The sequence below is a fragment of the Chrysemys picta genome, chromosome 7, assembly GCF_011386835.1.
Source record: "Chrysemys picta bellii isolate R12L10 chromosome 7, ASM1138683v2, whole genome shotgun sequence".
Taxonomy (NCBI): Eukaryota; Metazoa; Chordata; order Testudines; family Emydidae; genus Chrysemys; species Chrysemys picta.
Window position 1 is genome coordinate 28,522,819 of NC_088797.1, and position 19,302 is coordinate 28,542,120.

General features: G+C 41.5%; 1 protein-coding gene across 5 annotated transcripts in view; it reads left to right on the forward strand.

The window, feature by feature from the left end:
• The window catches only part of FGD3 (FYVE, RhoGEF and PH domain containing 3), a 187,462-nt gene that overhangs the window by 123,125 nt on the left and 45,035 nt on the right, over positions 1 to 19,302 (forward strand). For all 5 annotated transcript variants that reach the window (XM_005305430.5, XM_065551006.1, XM_065551008.1 and 2 more), the window contains 5 exons: positions 5,051 to 5,187; positions 8,290 to 8,446; positions 13,717 to 13,855; positions 14,634 to 14,692; positions 18,426 to 18,572. In XM_005305430.5, coding sequence (XP_005305487.3) covers positions 5,051 to 5,187; positions 8,290 to 8,446; positions 13,717 to 13,855; positions 14,634 to 14,692; positions 18,426 to 18,572 — 639 coding nt within the window. The remainder of the gene's footprint in view (positions 1 to 5,050; positions 5,188 to 8,289; positions 8,447 to 13,716; positions 13,856 to 14,633; positions 14,693 to 18,425; positions 18,573 to 19,302) is intronic.

The window sequence follows — 19,302 nt, forward strand, 5'->3', positions numbered from 1 at the left end:
CCACTCAGCAAGGGACACTTATTCCTCAGGTGCTCAGTGGACTTACGATGATAGCACCTCTTGGGCTCCTCTTCTTGCACAGGAAATTTGGGACGAGTACCAGGGGAATGGGGAGGTGACCGCCCAGCCTCTTTTTTCCCAGACCCAGGGGTAAAATGGTGATTCTGCTTTCCCCCAACCTTATACTCCTCTGCCAGTGGTTTGTGTTTGATTGCAGCTTGTGCTTGCTCTTAAGAGTCTGCATACCCAGATAATTCACCCGCTGCATTTACCTTTTTGTCCCACACATACTGTTTTACCTCATCACTGCACATATTCAGGAAGTGTTCCTGAGTAACCAGATCACACTTCCCTTCAAAGCTTGTAATGCCTTTCCCCCACACTCATTTATCTACCAAATCTCTCATTTCATTGGCATAAACCACATTACTTAATCCAGATCCCCTCTTAAGACTCCTGAATTTAACCCTGTAGGTTTCAGGTGTAACCTGAAACTGTTTCAAAACCAGTTCCTTAAATTTACCATAGTTTGAAGCATCATGAATAGGCATCATATTGAATATGTCCAGAGCTCTGCCAGTTAATTTTACTATCAGTGTGGTCATCTTCTGATCTTTAGGGATGGCATGGAGGGTGCACAGTCTCTCAAAGGTGATTAAATACTCGGCAATATCGCTGGACTCGTCATACTGTGGACATAGTCGCTCCCATTTGTGGATTTTTGGGAAAGTGGAGCCAGCAGGTGGAGGGGTTAGTCTCCTCAACTCCATAACAGCCAGTTCGTGTCTCTGGGCCTCCATAGCCCTCTTGTGGGCAGCCTCTTCCCTCGCATTTTCTGCCTCCACAGCACTAATTTCTAATTGTCTTAGTTCCAGCCATCTCTTATGTTCATTTTCTTTCTCTTTTGCATTCAGTTTGGCCAGCTTTAGTTTATTAGCAGCGTCACTAGTACTCATTTTCCTGCTTTCTTGTGCTGGGCCACAACCCCTCTGCAGTTCACTGAAACTGAGATGCACTCAGCTCAGGGGATTCTTAGTTAACAGAGACTTTCACAGTTCCCAGTGTTCAGCTTTTCTGGGCAATTTGCACCCTGTGCAGTTTTAGTTTCTTCTGATCTTCCTTCTTACTTATTTTGCTTCCTTTTCTGTCTCTACTTCCCTTGCCCGAAATAAGCAAACAGAAAATAACAAACCAGTAACCACTTTGTCTGTTCCCCAGCCACCACACTTAAAATCACTACCAGTATCTCAAAGCAATCAGCTGTGCACAGATCCTGCTCGACTACGCCACTGTGACGGGTTGGATCACAGAAACCCCCCTTGGGAGCTGCCACCTAATGTACCAAGACTACTTCTATTCCTGTTTTCCCTGCCAGCTCAGGACTCCAGCACCCTGTCTTGCTGAGCCAGACACTCCCGTCTGCTCCAACACAGACCCAGGGTCTGAATTGCTTGCCCCAAAGCTGCAAGTTTACCTGAAAACAGCTCACAGAAGTGTGCTTGTCTATAGCACTCAGATGCCCAACTCCCAATGGTGTCTAAACCCAAATAAATCCATTTTACCCTGTATAAAGCTTATGCAGGGCAAACTCATAAATTGTTCGCCCTCTATAACACTGATAGTGAGATATGCACAGTTTGCTCCCCCGGGTATTAATACATACTCTGAGTTAATTACTAAGTAGAAAGTGATTTTATTAAATACAGAAAATAGGATTTAAGTGGTCCCAAGTAGTAACAGACAGAACAAAGTAAGTCACCAAGCAAAATAAAATAAAATGCGCAAATCTATGTCTAATCGAACAATACAGATAAGATCCTCACCAGTTCCAGAATGCTCCCTTTTACAGGCTATTCTCCTTTTAGCCTGCGTCCAGCAATCACTCACACCCCCTGTAGTTACTGTCCTTTGTTCCAGTTTCCTTTCAGTATTCTGGGGGGTGGAGAGGCTCCTTATATAGCCAGCTGAAGACAAAATGGAGGGGTCTCCCACGGGTTTAAATAGACTTTCTCTTGTGGGTGGAGACCCCCCTCCTCACTCCTATGCAAAGTCCAGCTCCAAGATGGAGTTTTGGAGTCACCTGGGCAAGTCACATGTCCCTGTATGACTCAGGCTTTACAGGCCGAAGCCATTGTCCACATGGTATCTTGTATGTCTCCAGGAAGACTTCTTATGTGGATTGGAGCATTCCAAGATGCATTGTTCCCCACGTGCTTCCTGATCAGGTACTTAACCTTGTGAATTCCTTCCTAGAGAAACTGACCAAATGCCTCACAAAGCTTACTTAGAAACCAAGCAAGTATACAGCCCATATTCTTAACCTCAAGTAGAAAATGATATATGTGTACAAATAGGATGAATAGATATAGTAGACCATAACCTTTACGGAGATATGTTACATGGCACAGGCAGCACAAAACATATTCCAGTTATGTCATACATACATTTATAAGCACACCTCCCCATAAAGCCTTATGGGGTACACTGTCACACAGTTACTCTCCTGAACAGATCCTCAAAGGAAACCATGGGAACAGTAAAATGCTTTGAGATGTGATGGAATCTGTGATAGCTTTGTGACCCCTGACAGGCTTTTGTCAGTAGGAGTTGGGCCTGCATCAGCTCAGCAGAATCAGGCCCTTTATGTCTCTGGATTCTTCATCTAGCCACACTCTTTAATTTACCTCCTTCATGTTGGGGGTAAAAGTAAAACTGGTGCAACCATACTGCCGTTTTTAACTTCATTTGTGTGTTTAAAATGGTCAGAGGTTAGAATTGTTAGAAAAGTTGACTCTAGTGTCTGTAGTACTGTGATGTTTTGGGGATTACCCAGATCATAGAATGTCAGGGTTGGAAGGGACCTCAGGAGGTCATCTAGTCCAACCCCCTGCTCAAAGCAGGACCAATCCCCAACTATATCACCCCAGCCAGGGCTTTGTCAAGCCTGACCTTAAAAACCTCTAAGGAAGGAGATTCCACCACCTCCCTAGGTAACCCATTCCAGTGCTTCACCATCCGCCTAGTGAAAAAGTTTTTCCTAATATCCAACCTAATATCAGTAAGATGTTCTGTTACTTCCAGCCCTGTAACCTTAGCCCAGGTCTACACTAGCAGGAGGGAGTCAACCTACGATACGCAACTTCAGCTATGCGAATAGTGTAGCTGAAGTCGGCGTATCTTAGGTCAACTTACCTGGCCGTGAGGACGGCGGCGAGTTGACTGCTATCGTTCCCCCGTCAACTCCGCTTCCACCTCTCGCGAGCTGGAGTTCCAGAGTCGATGGGGAGTGCGATCAGGGATTGATTTTATTGCATCTACACTTGATATGATAGATCGATCACTACCCGCTGATCCCTACGTGTGCTTTAATGCTGTGCTGTTATAGCTCAGATCCCTACCAGTAGCCTGTCCAAGGTCTCATCCTGGCTTCTACCAGCCTAGTTACTCCTTGCAGGTTGATTTCAGGAGTCCTTCCAGTTCTGAGTCTCCAGATCCTTCACGCGTTCTTATTTCCCAGACACACTGACTTTTCTCTTCCTGTCCGTCACTCCCAAAGTCATGAAACCAGTCGTCCCACCCCACACACTCCACACAGTTTGCACAACAGAGACCTGCTTGGGGTAAAAATAAACAGAAGGGTTGTTTGTAGAAAAACCACAAACTCAAAGATGAAATAGTAAGGGAAGCCAACATACACAGGTTACACAGGAAATAAACATAAAGGCACCAACTCAGATGTAAAACTTCTATATTAGATAAAGTCCCTTTTTGAATACAGATTACCTATTGCCTTTGAACAGTTTCCCAGGCTATTCCCTAACTCTGGGGGGAATCCAGCATTTCACAGACCGCTTCCTACTTAGAAGCTCTCTCTGATTTCACTTTAGCCCCCTTCCATTTTAAAAGGGCTTGCAGGTCTGGTTTTGTGGGACTTCCCCCTCCCGTCCCCCCATCAGTCACTATAGATATTCAAAGTGGGGGAAACTCCCTCCTTTCTTAGTTTTCAAAGCCTGTGGTTTTCTTTTCAGTTTCAAGTTATTCCCATTTACTTAGATTTTTCCTCAATGTTTTTTTCCTGGGCTGAACAATTGCTAGGTGCATGGAGCGAATCCCATCTGATTGGGGAAGCAGCCCCTCCCTGCCTGGCTGCCCACCACCCCATTGTGAGGTGGAGGTGAAACTGCACCGCAGTTTATGAGCACAGTTTCCTATATACACAAATTCATAAATTCATCACCACAATCTGTATACATGTCTCGTAATGAGCAGCAATTTCTGAACACTACAAACTTTCATAAAAGACCAGGCTCGATTCTTTTTTTTAATACCACAGTAATACAGTATGCAGTCAGTTGGTTCGACTGCTCATTTTTGGGGTTTAAACCTTCTCTTCTCCCACTACGGGGTCTGGACGATGACTGTCACCCAGGCAATTGTGCAATTTATGAATGTGGGAGAAAAAAGGAATAAAAATGGTGAATCACTTTGGTAAGTCAGATGTGCTGGATTTCTTAACAATGAAATCTGTCCTCTTGCTATGAATGCAGTTAGGGAAGCCATTATTTGTATAGAACCCTTTCCACTCTGCCCCCTGGACTAAAGATTTCTTTGGAAATTTGGGGTAGGTTGGGTTTGGATGAGCAGAGATATATTTTCAGGGACTTTAGGAAAATCTAGGGAGTGCTTTTCACTTTCATTCATGTACAGAGTACTTTTGTCCTGGACCTAGTAATGACAGATAGGAAAAAAAAAATCTGCTTTTCTTCAACTTGCTTTCACATCAAAAAATTACTAAACTAGTTTTAAACCTAAATGGGTTTAACCTCCCCATCTGAATGAGAATGAGTCTTGTTTAACAGATTATTCTGTGTGACATACAATGTAGCTTCAAAGAAAAAAACAAAACAAAAAACCCACACTCCAAAATACAGAACATGTGATCCTATACTAAAGCACATTAGTCATCTTTTAAATAATATGGTTCATAACATAATGCCAGGTTTTAAATGTATATTAAATAATTGGTAATATCTTGTTTTTTCCCATGCAGGTGTTTTGCACTAAATTGTCAGAAGCAGGTGTTCCAGCTGAAGTGATAACTGGCATCTTTTCAAATATTTCCTCCATCTATTGCTTCCATGGACAATTTCTCCTGCCTGAGCTCCAAAAAAGAATTACACAAGAGTGGTGGGTAAACCAATGTATTACAAATAAACATTCAGTTTGCAGGCGTTCTAGCGATCAGAAAGCCTAGTCTTACAACATAGGTTTTAATTACACAAGAACATACTATTCCCCATATAATACAGTAGGCCATCATACCTTTTTTTAATACATGCCAAGATACAAAGGCAAACCTAAATAAAAAAAATATTGTCTCAGAGTGCTTTATGGGTCCAAAACATTGCAAGGAGTTGCTTGACAAGGCATCCAATGAAACCTTATCTGTTCATTCCCTTTGGGGCACCTGCCATTGGCCACTGTCAGAGGACAGGATACTGGGCTTGATGGACCTTTGGTCTGACCCAGTATGGCCTTTCTTATGTTCTTAAGAGCTGTCCTCCTGGACAGTATTTCCACCATTTCAGTATTACAATACCATAAGACAGCCAGATCACTTACTATTTTTTTATTACTTTGGCCCCACAAGTGGTTCTGTGAGGCAATCAGAAAGGCAGTGGCAAACATCAACATATGTACATATACAAGGATGCTAGCACGCTCCTATAATGGAATAGAGTTTTGTGTGCTATATCTACGGCTTGATTTGATCAGTCCATTTCTTTAAGAACTAAGTTGTGACTATGTTACGATTAACTGTAAATATAATTTTTACTAGAAATAGTTTCACTCAGTGTATGAAGCCATCTAGACAAGTTACGTAGATCTGTAAATCTGTTAGTCTCTTGTTAAATCTGTTCCATTAGTGTTTTACACCTTACATCAAAATCTATTTGACTCTGAAATTCAAATGCATTGTCTCCTGCAAGATAAACTGCTATAATCATAATTATATTAACATCCACATTGTGTACACACAAGTATTTCTTTAAGCATAAGCAGTTGTTTTTGTTGAATGTTTAATAATGTTTATGCTCCAGTTAGACCCTGAAAATTGCACCAAGTTGTAAATACGGAAGATATGGAATGCAAGAAAGACAGGCTATTTGTAAGATAGACCTAGAAAATTAAATTTGAGATGACAAGTTGGCTGTAAAGACTTTTCTTCCTGTAGAAAGCATAGTGTGTTTTGACACAGTGTTTTTATATTAAACTATAAAGTCAACTGAAAGTTAACCTGCTTATCTACTCTGAAATGATGGAGACAAGATCAGAGTTCACATCTTACTCTGCTGAGTTCACTCTTTTTCATACTTTTTCATACATCAGTGACCAGAGGGAATAAGCAAAAAGATTGCCACATTTGAACATGACTAGAAACTATGGGGACAGCCATTACTATGAGGAAGACTAGACACCAGAAGGGTGCTGGGAAGTCAGATGCATGCATGGGCTATTAAATGACTAGTACAGTTTAATGTAGATTAAAATTAAAGTTATGAGCTTAGTGTTGGGGTGAAATGACTAGAAGGCATTGTCTCCTAATGGCCATGATCTGCAAGACAGCCACTGGGAGAAAGGTCCTGCTTTGAGAGTGAATAGAAACTTAGAGCTGGCATTTGCAAAAAGTCTCAGGGTATGTTTACACTACCCGCTGGATTGGCGGGCAGCGATCGATCCAGCGGTGATCGATTTATCGCATCTAGTCTAGATGCGATAAATCGACCCCCGAACCGTCTCCCGTCGACTCCTGTACTCCAGCACCCTGAGAGGCGCAGGCAGAGTCAATGGGGGAGCAGCAGCAGTCGACTCACCACGGTGAAGACACCACGGTAAGTCGATCTAAGTATGTCAACTTCAGCTATGTTATTCACATAGCTGAAGTTGTGTAACTTTGATTGATTCTCTCCCCCCAGTATAGACCAGGGCTAAGAGAGTTATACACCCATCCCCATAGAAATTTGTGCACTGAACTTCCTTTGGGTCCTTGGAAAATCCCAGCCTACATCTATTAGTTCTAGGATTGCTACCTAGGATTGTTAATATTAGCACATAGCTATCTAAAGATGTCACTGTGCTTAAGCCTTACAATACCCCTATGAGGTTGATGAGAGTTGTCATAGACAGGAACACTAAAGCTCAGGAAGTGTGACTTGCCCTGGTCACACAGGACTGAAATAGAACCCAAATCTGCTGGTTTCCAATCCAGCCTTATTCCAACATTGTGATGGTTGGTCCAGTTAACCATTATTGTAATTATTCCTTCCCTTGTGTGTCCAGTCAGAAATAGGAATGCAAATGCACAGATAAGGGATAACACCATCTCCGGGATTCTGAATAAAATCTTTTCTAACAAGCCCTATGTACATCCTGAGGTCTTGTCTCTCCTAGGCCTCCATTCTTGTCTGAATTCTGGCCCTCTCATGCTGCTCCAGTGGCATAAGGGGGATAGAAAGTAGCTGAAAACTTCCCCAGCCCAGGAGGGATCCTGAGAAATGCTTTGCTCCTTTGTGACCCCAATTTAAAGGGCATGTAGTAGGATGAAGGGAGTGTGACCAGGCTGGCAGCTCTCAGCGCTCAAGTTATTCTGGGCTGCAGAGCAGCCCATAAATGAGTATGGAAAGCTTCTGTAAGTTAGAGTAACCCTATGGCTGCTCTGACTCTTTCTGTGGGCTGGGCAGGCCCCCATCAAGCCTTAAACTTAGGAGATATGAAAGTCTAGATCCAACTTTGCTCCCAGCCCCCACTTCCTGGGCTCTGTCTCCTGATGGGCCCAAAATATGGAGGGAGCATTTATTCAGGATATTCAGTTTCCTATATTGTTGTTCGTACGTGTGAGGAAAGTGAATTTGTGGGGAAGTTCTTCATGTATTACTGAGTTTCTGTGTCCTCCCTATGTGCTAACATGTAACCCCCAGGTGGAGGGCCTAGAGGTAAGTACATGGCCTCTTTGCAACTTCAGTTCTTTGGCTATATGGAAAAAAATCACTGTGAAACATCACAGGCTCTTTTCAGTAAATGACTTTTCTTATTGGACAAAGATCTAGATTATTCTCTTAATAAAATTAATGTAAGTCTGGGTGCGCTCTTAGTGATGTCAAAAAGGAATTGCCCCTTGCTACAGTTGGGTCGAAGTGTGTGTGTGTGTGTGTGTGTGTGTGTGTGTGCGCGCGCACTCCTGCAATAGCGTGGGTTTCAAGACACGTTTATCTGCCTTCTTTGCAATAGGAATGCAACCCCACGGCTGGGAGACATCCTTCAAAAACTGGCTCCCTTTCTGAAGATGTATGGAGAATATGTAAAGAACTTTGACAGAGCAATGGACATGGTGAACACATGGATGCAGCGATCATCTTCATTTAAAGACGTTGTTCAAAATGTACAGGTATAAAGCCATTCCTTTTAGTGCATCTCCAGATTGATGGGATTTTAATTCTTTTTGCCTTTCCAGTTCTAGCACTCCACAGTGGGTTGCCGGGTAATGTTCCTATAGTGCTGAAATATAAATATAGTAAAAATCCTTTCTTCTTCTTCTGCACGTGACATACATCACTACACAGGTGGAGTATTTCTCCAACAGGATTTGGGGACTCCCTGTAAGCCATAACAATAATGCCAAGTTACTCTAATTTTGGTCAGTTTTATTCCCTTTGTTTACAGAGATTTTAAAAACACTGAACGTATCTCCTTTATTATTGTAAAAACTTAACAGTGAGTTTGTCCCTAAGGCAAAAAAGGAATTGGAGAGGGATACTGTCGATATACACATTGTAAAGTAATCTTTTAAAAATTCCTTTCCCTTCTTACTAATAAAACGCTAATTTTAAAGTGAAAAATGTAAAGCTTAATTCATATCTTGCTTTTCTTTGCTTGTTTGCAGTGGGCACCTCATTCTCCTTGGATGATGAAAGTAGAGCATTCAATTTCATTTTTATTTCTAGTCAATTTAATTTTCTGGTGTTTATGCTGTAGCACAGATCTCTTGTTTGGGCTAACGATTTTTCAGGAGAATGACTTACCTAAAACTTTCAATTGTAATGAAATATAAACAATGAAATCCTTTCTGCTCACATCAATATGCTTTGTAAATTTTTTTCCCTGTTGCTTTCTTTGCATGAGTCTGGCGCCAGCCAAGTTAGGAATGTAGTTGAGGCTCAGCATATTTGCAGGTGCAGGGAGAGCATCCACTGTTCTTTGCAAAGAACAGCGATTAGCAGGGAGAGGGTTAATGCTTTCTCTTTGTGCACAGAGGAGAGACCACAGCGGCATGCCTGAAATGCAGGGATTGTCCTGGTGGTAGGGCTAGACCAGCTGTCATGATTCTTCCCCCCACCCCCCACCTGCAAGAGGAGAAATGTGCCAGGGCTGGCTACCAATGTGAGTCAGAAGCTCCTTCCTGAAGCCGGTGGAGAGGAAGAAAAGAGGGGAGAATATTAATTGGGAAAGTTGTCCTTCTACCAGACTTTTACTACAAATGCCCTTTTTTACCTCAATCATCTGGCTAATCTTGGACTAAGTGAGGTTTTGATTATTCTGACTGGGGTCTGAAAAGCTAAGTGTTCCTTTTGAGCAAATTTGAGACCCTGGCACATGGGCCCCAAACGGAGCATTGCTTGTGTGATTTGTCTGAGAGGTCTGGAGTGTACTCCCTGCAGGGCTCCCTGATTCTTTCTGCTTGTGCCAGCAAACTCTCGGCTCACTTCCACTTCGCCCTTAACGCTCCAAACCTTCCTAGCCCAGTTCTCCAGAACAACACACAACTGGTCTTTTTTTTTATCTAAAAATCTGTTGTCCCTTTAAAACAGAGCAGTTTTGTCCAAGACACAGTCCCACTGACTTCAGTTTGCATCCGGCCCCTTGGTGAAGGTTTCTTTCTCAAGAATATGGAAGCCCCACTGTAACTCATTATTTGTCTTACTTCCTGCAGCAAGGAGATGTATATTTCCCTAAAATTCTGCTATGTCTCCTCTGTCACATCACCAAACAGGCTAACCACACAAATGGTTCACATTAGCTGTCAGAGCCCACAAAACATGCCTGCAGCTATCTGCGATCATGAGTGTCCTCTGCTGCCCCATGAAAAGAGTTCTTGACAAGTAAGTTTAACACAGGGGTTATATCTAGAGCTTCCAGTTCTGAATCCCTGTGGTGGTTATCTAAAATGGCAACACTGTTAACTGTTTCACTGCTGATTATTTTAGCAGAGATGTGCAGCTTGCTGGCTAGATCTCCAACTGGTATGTCAATAGGCCCTGGTCTATTGCCTGAGGATTTACCCAGCGTGTGTGTTCCGCAAATCTCAGTTGCATCTCTAGTGCCCTCTTACCAGCTTTTCCTTTATCTTTGCCCCCATAGCTGTTGTAACACGCATTGTCATGGTCAATACAAAAGCCTGTAGCCTCTCACAAATGGAAAATGCAGCACAGCGTAAAACAAATTGGATTTAATGTCCGCATATGAGCTACCGAACTGATTGTATTTATTTTCATATTTAATTAATTTCAAACCTGACATTTTAAATGAAGCTGCCATAGGATTTCTTGTCTCTGATGCCAGCACATCAAAGAACCCAGGAACCTTGCTACAGAGAATTAGCTCCACCTTTCCATGGAGGCCATAGGGGTGCAATGGGGGGGGACTTTAATTACAGATAGAGAATGTCCAGTGGTTTAATGTGATTTCTGTTGGTTTGTCCTATGACCTTGCTTTGCAAAACATCACTTGAAATGTGTTGTAATCCGTCAGAAATGCACTATCGCTCATGTTTTATTGCTTAATTATGAAATTCCATTCAGGTTATTAATAACACTCTAGGGATTGTTGAATGGCATAATTTTTCAGGTTGAGGAATTAGCAATAATTAAATTGAGCTCATAAACACCTGACATTTTTTACTGCAAAAAGCCATAACTGATCACGAGCTATTGATTGTTTACTTTAGGCAATCTTAAAGATAAATACATCCTGAGGTTACCATTGTATCCAACTTCTGGGGCTCAGTCCTGCTAGGTGTTGAGTGCCCCCAATCCTTATTGCAGGCTCAAACTTTACATTGCTGACCAAAATGATACAATGATTTTTCTGAAGTCATAGGAGATTGTACAATCTCCTGTCTTAACAGAGAGACTGTTTGCTTTGTGAGAACTCGCTTTTCATTCACATCTGGTACCCTTGCTGAGGTTTTTTAGTATTTACAGGTTTCACACCATTCTGCAGCCCGGCTCTCACTGGAACTTGTTTAACGCCAAACTTTGAAATGCCTGTTGCTTCCTTTTAGATGAAATGGATTCTGAAGATGAGAGACATGGTGCTTTATTCTTAATTGTAGCAGTAGAGCTGGGCAAAACGCTTCCATGTAAAATCTCACTTATTTCTTCCCCACCCCATTCTTTGTCCAAATTTTGAATTTTTCAAATTTTCACATCAACATTATTGATTTGTCTAAAAGTAACACCCACTGACCCCGAATAGGGGTCATACAAATAGATTGTAAGAAATTATCCCTGCCCTTAAGAGTTTACAATCTAACTAAAACAAGATACAACTCACCCTCTTGTTGCAACAAACACATAATATAATATATAATAATATATGGAGATATACCTATCTCATAGAGCTGGAAGGGACCTCGAAAGATCATCGAGTCCAGCCCCCTGCCTTCACTAGTAGGACCAAGTAGTGATTTTTGCCCCAGCTCCCTAAGTGGCCCCCTCAAGGATTGAACTCACAACCCTGGGTTTAGCAGGCCAATGCTCAAACCACTGAGCTATCTCTCCCCGAAGAAATGAACATCGAAGAAATGGTGTGTGTCTGGGTATCAGTGAGAAGGAAAAGTGACTACATAAGAAGTGATTGTATGGATTAATTAATTGTATATGCATTAAGAGAAAACAAAGCACCTGATTTTCACTGGAGTCTAAGTTTGACTTCCTCTTATATACTGAGACCTGTATATGCTCATTTTGATGCACTAATGAGTCTACATGTAATGGAAGCTTTGTGAGAACTCGCTTTTCATGCACATCTGGTACCCTTGCTGAGGTTTTTTAGTATTTACAGGTTTCACACCATTCTGCAGCCCGGCTCTCACTTGAACTTGTTTTTGTGACTACAGATTCCATCAGCTGTGCCTGAGCTTACAGGAGTTAGCAAACCGTGTGTGTAAATGTACTATCACACATACACTTGCATAAATAAAACAGTTATATAAAATTCCCCCCTGTTTAGCCATGATCAGCTGGCAGTTTTCTGTGGGTGTCCTAGTAGAAGTGAATTTTAATGAAGGATTAGAAGGATGACCGGGTATTGGCTTTGAGGGCTAGTTTGAAGATGCTGTTGGAGGCATGATAGAAGAAGGTGTGAAGATGCTTGTTGGGGAATTGGGCAAAAGGGCAACAGAGGATGTCATCCTTGTGGGGGAATGCATGATGCAATACGATACAAAAGTGAATAAGGAGTAGTATAATTCTCCATTTTACTTTTCTCTTCCAGGAATCTTTAATTCTTTCCCTCCCAATTGTGGCATCTGAGAAATGTTATGCTGTAGAACTCTGAAAGATAATAAATTTAGCTCAGCCACTATAAACAGCAATAGTGTTCAGTACATGGTGACAGATTATTTTTAAAGTAAATTTACATCTTTGAATTACTGGAAAGATGGCTAATATTTTTCTGTCAGGCATTTGTCTCTTTATCTCCCAGAATCAGGCAAGTCAGCATTATGTCTTCAGCTGTAATATTTATGGGAAATATTGGAAATACTTTACACAAACAACTTTTGGCTGAGGAATAGAATACAGAAATTAATGTGGTGGGTTAAGGGGATGCTAGTATTCAAACAGAAATATGTGACTTGACCAAAACTTGGTCCAAAGGATTTATTTTACTAGATAGGCTGAAGTATTAATTCCATAGAGGAAGGATGTGTTTGTAGTTATGACATTGAACTGGGATTGAGGAGTTGTGGGTTCAGTTCATGGCTCTTCCAGAAACTTCCCATGTGCTGTGGAACAAATTACTTCATCTTTCTCTGCCTCATTTTGCCCACGTGTAGAACAGGCATATTACTTCCTTACCATGAATATTGTGAATATAAATAGTTGGCATAGTATAAGTACCATGATGATTGGGGCCTGATGAGTGCCTTGATAGGTAACCATTTAATAAAGTAATATGCATGCTCAATCTTTAAACCAACCCCTGATTGGTCAAGTGAAACAGGGATGCAGTATCATGCTTTAGAAGCTTATACAAATGACTTTTATTTTCAGTCTCTGTGCTGTTTGTACAATAAATGCTAATAAGGGAGAAGAAGTATTTTTGTGCCCCTGTGTTTATTGCATTAGTCATATGCCACTTGGTCTCCTAGGGCCAAGTTCTAACAAGGGACTCACACAAAGTCTTGTACACACCAACACAGGAGACATTTTTAATAAAAAACAAGAGAATGACTGTAAATTTATAACAATTGGTAGAGAAGTAAGGGCCAACTGTCTACATTAAACACTTCTTAAAAACTGACTAGATTTTAAGTTGACAGTTTCCCTTTATTTGTGTGGGTGCAAATGTGATTTTTTTTATTGCAGTTTGAGTTGAAAAAAAAAACATACAAGGAAACAACATAATCCTTGCATAATTGTTTTCTCTGAGTTACAGAAACAGGATGTGTGTGGGAACCTGACATTGCAGCATCACATGCTTGAGCCTGTGCAGAGAATTCCTCGCTATGAGCTTCTTCTAAAGGATTATCTAAAGAAACTTCCAGAAGAGTCTCCAGACAGGAAGGATGCTGAAAGTAAGTGTAGCTTCCATGATCTGCATCATGAATGTGAACCATGTTGTTGGGAGGAATCATGTTTTTCTGTAGCCTTGACTTCAAAGTTCAAATGTTGTTAACACTAAATGAGGCAATTGTAGATGCATAGACTGAATTAACTGTTTGAACGTGGCAGAGAAGCTATGCTAGATGGACATCACAGTTCTAGAAATCAGGACAACTTTACCAAATAAGCAATGACAGAATACTGTAGTCTATACCAGAGACACAGGACATTCAATTACCTTTATGATGGCTTGGTGGAGGAAAACAGAAATTGTCTGAAATGTGAGTATTTTCTAGGGATTTGGGCCACATGACATTAAGACTGGGAGGGAAGAAGAATATTCCTTTATTGATTTACAACAGCTTGGAATCGTCTCAAGAAATGCAACGCATGTAGGCCCTGATTCAGCAAAGCACTTCAGCACATGTGTAAAATGTCTTAATTTGGACTTAAACTAAAGTTTTATGAAAGGGAAATGGTTCCTAAATTGTCAGTTTTCCCCTTTATGTGCTGTTTTGCTTCTTGTCTGGACTTGTAAATAGAATAGGATAAAATGAAATATCATTTACATGCCTGCTAAGCATGCAAATGCGATTCTATGTATCAAGGCTTACAAATGTTCCATTTAATGCAGGGAAGTGCAGAATTCAGCAGGTCTTTTGCAGCGGAAACTTACATATCAGGAAAATAAAAATTGTGCTATTAACTGATAGACTTAAGAATGTATAACTGCTGCTACCTTTATTGCAGAATCGCTGGAGCTCATTGCTACAGCAGCAAACCATTCAAATGCAGCCATCCGAAAGATGGTGAGTAGAAATTGTGTAATGGATCATGATGTGACCCATTAACTAAGATCCTTTGTTCAGTCAATTATTCTCTTATTGCCACATCTTCCATTAAAGAAAGGCTTTAGTTCTGGGGAAATTTTTCAAATACATTATATCAGACTTAAATAGAAATTGAGGAGCCTTATACCTGTGTTCCGTAAATGCTCCTGCCATTGTTACCACACACTGAAGTTTTTGTGTGCCAAGATTTCATATACCTCACACCAGTCTCAAAACAGAGGCAGTTAAGGAACATGGGAGAGATGAGGAAGAAATATTTGCAAAAAAATGGTCTTTGTTTTGCACTGAAAAATTTTGAAACTAGAAATTTTTTGGACCAGTTCTACTCAAAGTGTGCCTGCAATTTCTCACATGTAATTTTTTGGGCATACAAAGACTCTTTATTTGTGCCTAGTCTTTATATGCGTAACAACATCTAGTGTGCGTGTTCAAAGTTGCAGACATCACTTTTGAAAATTTAGTCCTATGTATCTAAAGTTGGGCAGCCAGAATTAGAGATGACTTTGTAAAATCTACCTCTTAAAACATAGTCACATTTTCAGTGAGGCTTCAAGCTGGCCTCCACAGACCTGTTCGTGCACTAACAATTCTGCACAGTTAAAATAAGGGCGGGGGGCGGTTTGTACTTGCAGATCGTATCACTTGTGTGTGTGCACGTGGATGTATAAGAGGTCTAAAATACTAAATGCTACTGTTCGTGCCCATGAATTATTTGTGGATGCAGCATCATTGTTGTTTTCAAAATCAGGCCTGTAGTATTCTACGTAACAGTAAGATGATCTCAAGAAAACACCCTTTATTCTATAAAGGGCATACTATCCTCTCTTTTAAAGGTTGTTTTTGCACAAAAATGTTTGGAAAAACACTCAAAATTACCGCCATACATTTTCACCCTACATAATTTGTATTATATTTTTCATTTCAGATTGCCTTATAATATGGTTTCTATTTTCCCCCATCTATATATCGGGCATTCTCTACGTTTTTCTCATGCTCTTGTTACTTTGAGTAAAATAAGTCTAGGCAATGTGTTGAATAACACACTTGTACCTCACGCTGTCCAAACTAGAGGAATTAGTTGTAGCTTCCTCTTGTCAGCATGGCTGGCAGACACATTATGAAATTCCTACTTCCTCCATCTCCGATACATCATCAGACCACTTTTCCTCTTGCTGGTAACCAGCTGATGTCCGAGTCCTTTCACATGTAAAAGGGTTTAGGAACCATCTATTTCTGTTTGAATTCTGTTCTTTCCTAGCTTTTCTCTCCTATAGCTTTTGGTATAAATGTTTTCAACTTTGTGTGTAACTTCTCTACTGCTGGTAGCAATTATTTCACTAGCTCTAGGGCCACAAACACCAGGTATTTGTGCTTATAGTGAAGTAGCATATTTTATAGATCTTCATTACATCCCGTATGTGGAGCAACCACCCCATTACCACAGTGGTGGGTACTATATAGAAATATAAAGGAATAATGCAACTATCAGGGGGATGTATGGAAATAGAGCTTTCCACGATATTCTTCTCAACTCTGAGTGGTCTGCAAAGAGATCTGGGGTTAAGATCATTTACTTTATTCCACCTAAGTATAGCTGGCCAGACCTGAGGTCTTTACTCAGTTTTAAACCAGGAAATTTCCATTGTAGGCAGTGAGTTCCTCTACAGTTAATGGGATTTGCCTGAGCTAACACCTAGGAAAAACTAAATGAGGAGCTCAGGGTTTGGCCCAGTGGCTCATGAATTTGTTTTGTCCCCTAACACGTAAACTTGTTATCTCCAGCATGCCCTCTTTTATTGCTCTGCAGGGATTGAGACACAAGAAATGCTTTTGGAATGCAGAGGGGGAAGATAGGGTTCATACAGGGCAGTGTAGCATATGGTGGAATAGCCACTGCTAAAGGCTGCATACTATATGTGCACTTGAAGTAGCATGCAAGCCTGCTGCTAATGTATGGATCAGCAGACAAGATCAGGCCTTAAACATAATACAACCAAAAGGAGGGCAAGAACTCTAGCAAAATGCTCTAATTCTTAGACCTGGATTAAAAAAGTCCCATCGATTTACCTTCCATAGGTTCGCAACTTTTGTGGCAATAGAAGAAATTATAACCGTTGCTTCAAAATTCGATTAAAATAATATATCTTGCCTAGCATACAGATATCTCTTAAGATTTTGTACTGCCAACTACCACAAGGTTGTCTGAGCCCCTCCTACACAAAATGGAGTAGTAATAGTGGATTTCAAGGGGTCTTGGGCTCGTCTCTCTTTTTGGAACATAAAAACACTGCTTGGACTACGGTCTTTTGTTTGGCTGGTTGACTTGTTTGTTTCAGGTCTTATTGTTTTTGTTTTTGCTTTGCTGTTTATAAATGTGATTTATTTTTGGAGTGCGGAGGGGGATGTCTGCCATCTATGGCAGAGTGCCTTAATTGAATGAGAGAACTCTGTACCAAACTTTATTAAGCACTTCCAAAACCCCAGTTTCATATGCGTGAGCAAAATCAGATTTCAGTGCACAGGGGCTCGTATGTGACTTTTTTTTTTTTAACTCATCCGTAAAAGACTTTGATGGAGCATATCTACCAGCTTGCAGTTTAAATGAACTGAAACTCCCCAAACACGATTGTTTGGCTGATTTTGCAACTGTTTGGAGATTTAAGAATCTTTCCTGTTTCAATTTGTTAAGGCTATTGAAAAAATGATAGTAGTAAATGCCGGTGGATGAACTAGACAACTTTACAAGACTGGTCAATCAGCAAGGAAGCTAAGAATTTTTACAGGGTTGAATATAAAGCAGGCATATGGTGGTGGTTGTGCTGTAGAGTTGAAATTCACTCCTGTGCAAAGATCCTGGCCAGTGTTTATGCAACAGTTAAGTTACCCTAAAACCATATTTTGAGAACTTACGGAGGACTTAAGTGCTGCATAGGCTTTGTGCTGGCCCTCATAGGGTAAATTTTACCCGAAGGGGGCAGTTCTTCAGACTCTGCATAGGACTGCAGAGTTCCTCTATTGAGCCACCATAAGCTCAGGTGCTAGAATCTTGCAACCAATGCAGAGTAATTATGTGTTTGGTGCTGGCAGGTGGATCTCGTTAGCACGGATGAGAATACAAGAGAGGCTGGGAGCTGGAATAGAAGAGATCACACATGGAAACACAGGAATCGCCAAACTTTGGGAGAAAGCATAGGCTGAGATGTATATTGTGTTACTGTTGGGTTACCATTAAAGCCAAACTCCAAGGAAGAGTTAAGTGTAAACTACACCCAGTGTGTGCGAGCTCTGTTTGGAGCAGGGTAGGAACTCCAGCTGCTCACAGTGTGCTACTAGCTCATTCATTGACTAGACTGGACTTAACATCCTTGCTTTCATCGATACGTGTTTAATATTGGATAGGAAAGATCCAAAACCATCCAGATAATTTCAAATAGACTGACCAAAACATGCAGTTGTTCTATTTCAAGCAAAGAGAGAGACAAAAGTGACCACAGTAGAGAAGTGAGACTGTTGAAGGGTATGGAACAGCAATATATTTTTGAAGATAGATCTTTCATCCTCCTCCATAATATATTTGTTTCCAAGCTTATTTGGATAGTACTCACAAAAAATGATATTTTGGGTACCAGAGAAGTGAAGTAACTTTAAAAAAAATTGCTGCTTGGGTAGACATTACGTTCTGCACTTACAGGAAAAGATGCACAAGCTGTTAGAAGTATATGAGCGACTTGGGGGTGAAGAGGATATCGTTAACCCAGCCAATGAACTCATTAAAGAAGGCCATATCCAGAAACTCTCAGCTAAGAATGGCACAGCTCAGGATAGGTACTTGTATCTGGTGAGTTTCTTGCCAATTTATTCACACTCGTGTATACAGTGTTACTGCTATGAAACATTCTCTCCTTTCCTCTCTCTGATCACAGTCCGAAATGCAGTGGCCAGCTCTGCCCAGATGCCCCTCCACCCTCTCTTCTCCTTAGACTTTTCTTTCCTGTTTGATTTGGGGTTAACTCTCTGAAACACGTTGTGTAAAAATGAACTGCGTTAGATTATTTATAATAGTGGCATTTTGTTACGAGACACCAGAGCCCTGACCCTGAGTCATGATGCTTTGCAATCAAAATGTGGATCCCTTCCTATCTGTATCGTCTAGCCCAGGGGTGGCCAACCTGTGGCTCCAGAGGCTCTTCAGAAGTTAATATGCGGCTCCTTGTATAGGCACCGACTCTGCAGCTAGAGCTACAGGCGCCAACTTTCCAGTGTGCCGGGGGGTGCTCACTGCTCAACCCCTGGCTCTGCCACAGGCCCTGCCCCCACTCCATCCCTTCCCACCCCTCCCCTGAACCTGCCATGCCTCGCTCCTTGCTCCCCCCCACAGAGCCTCCTGCACGCCACGAAACAGCTGATTGGGAGGTGCGGGGAGGGAGGGGGAGGTGCTGATCGGTGGGGCTGCCGGTGGGTGTAATGCACTGGGAGCAGGGGCAGGAGGCTGCTGACATATTACTGTGGCTCTTTGGCAATGTACATTGATAAATTCTGGCTCCTGCTCAGTTGCCTACCCCTGATCT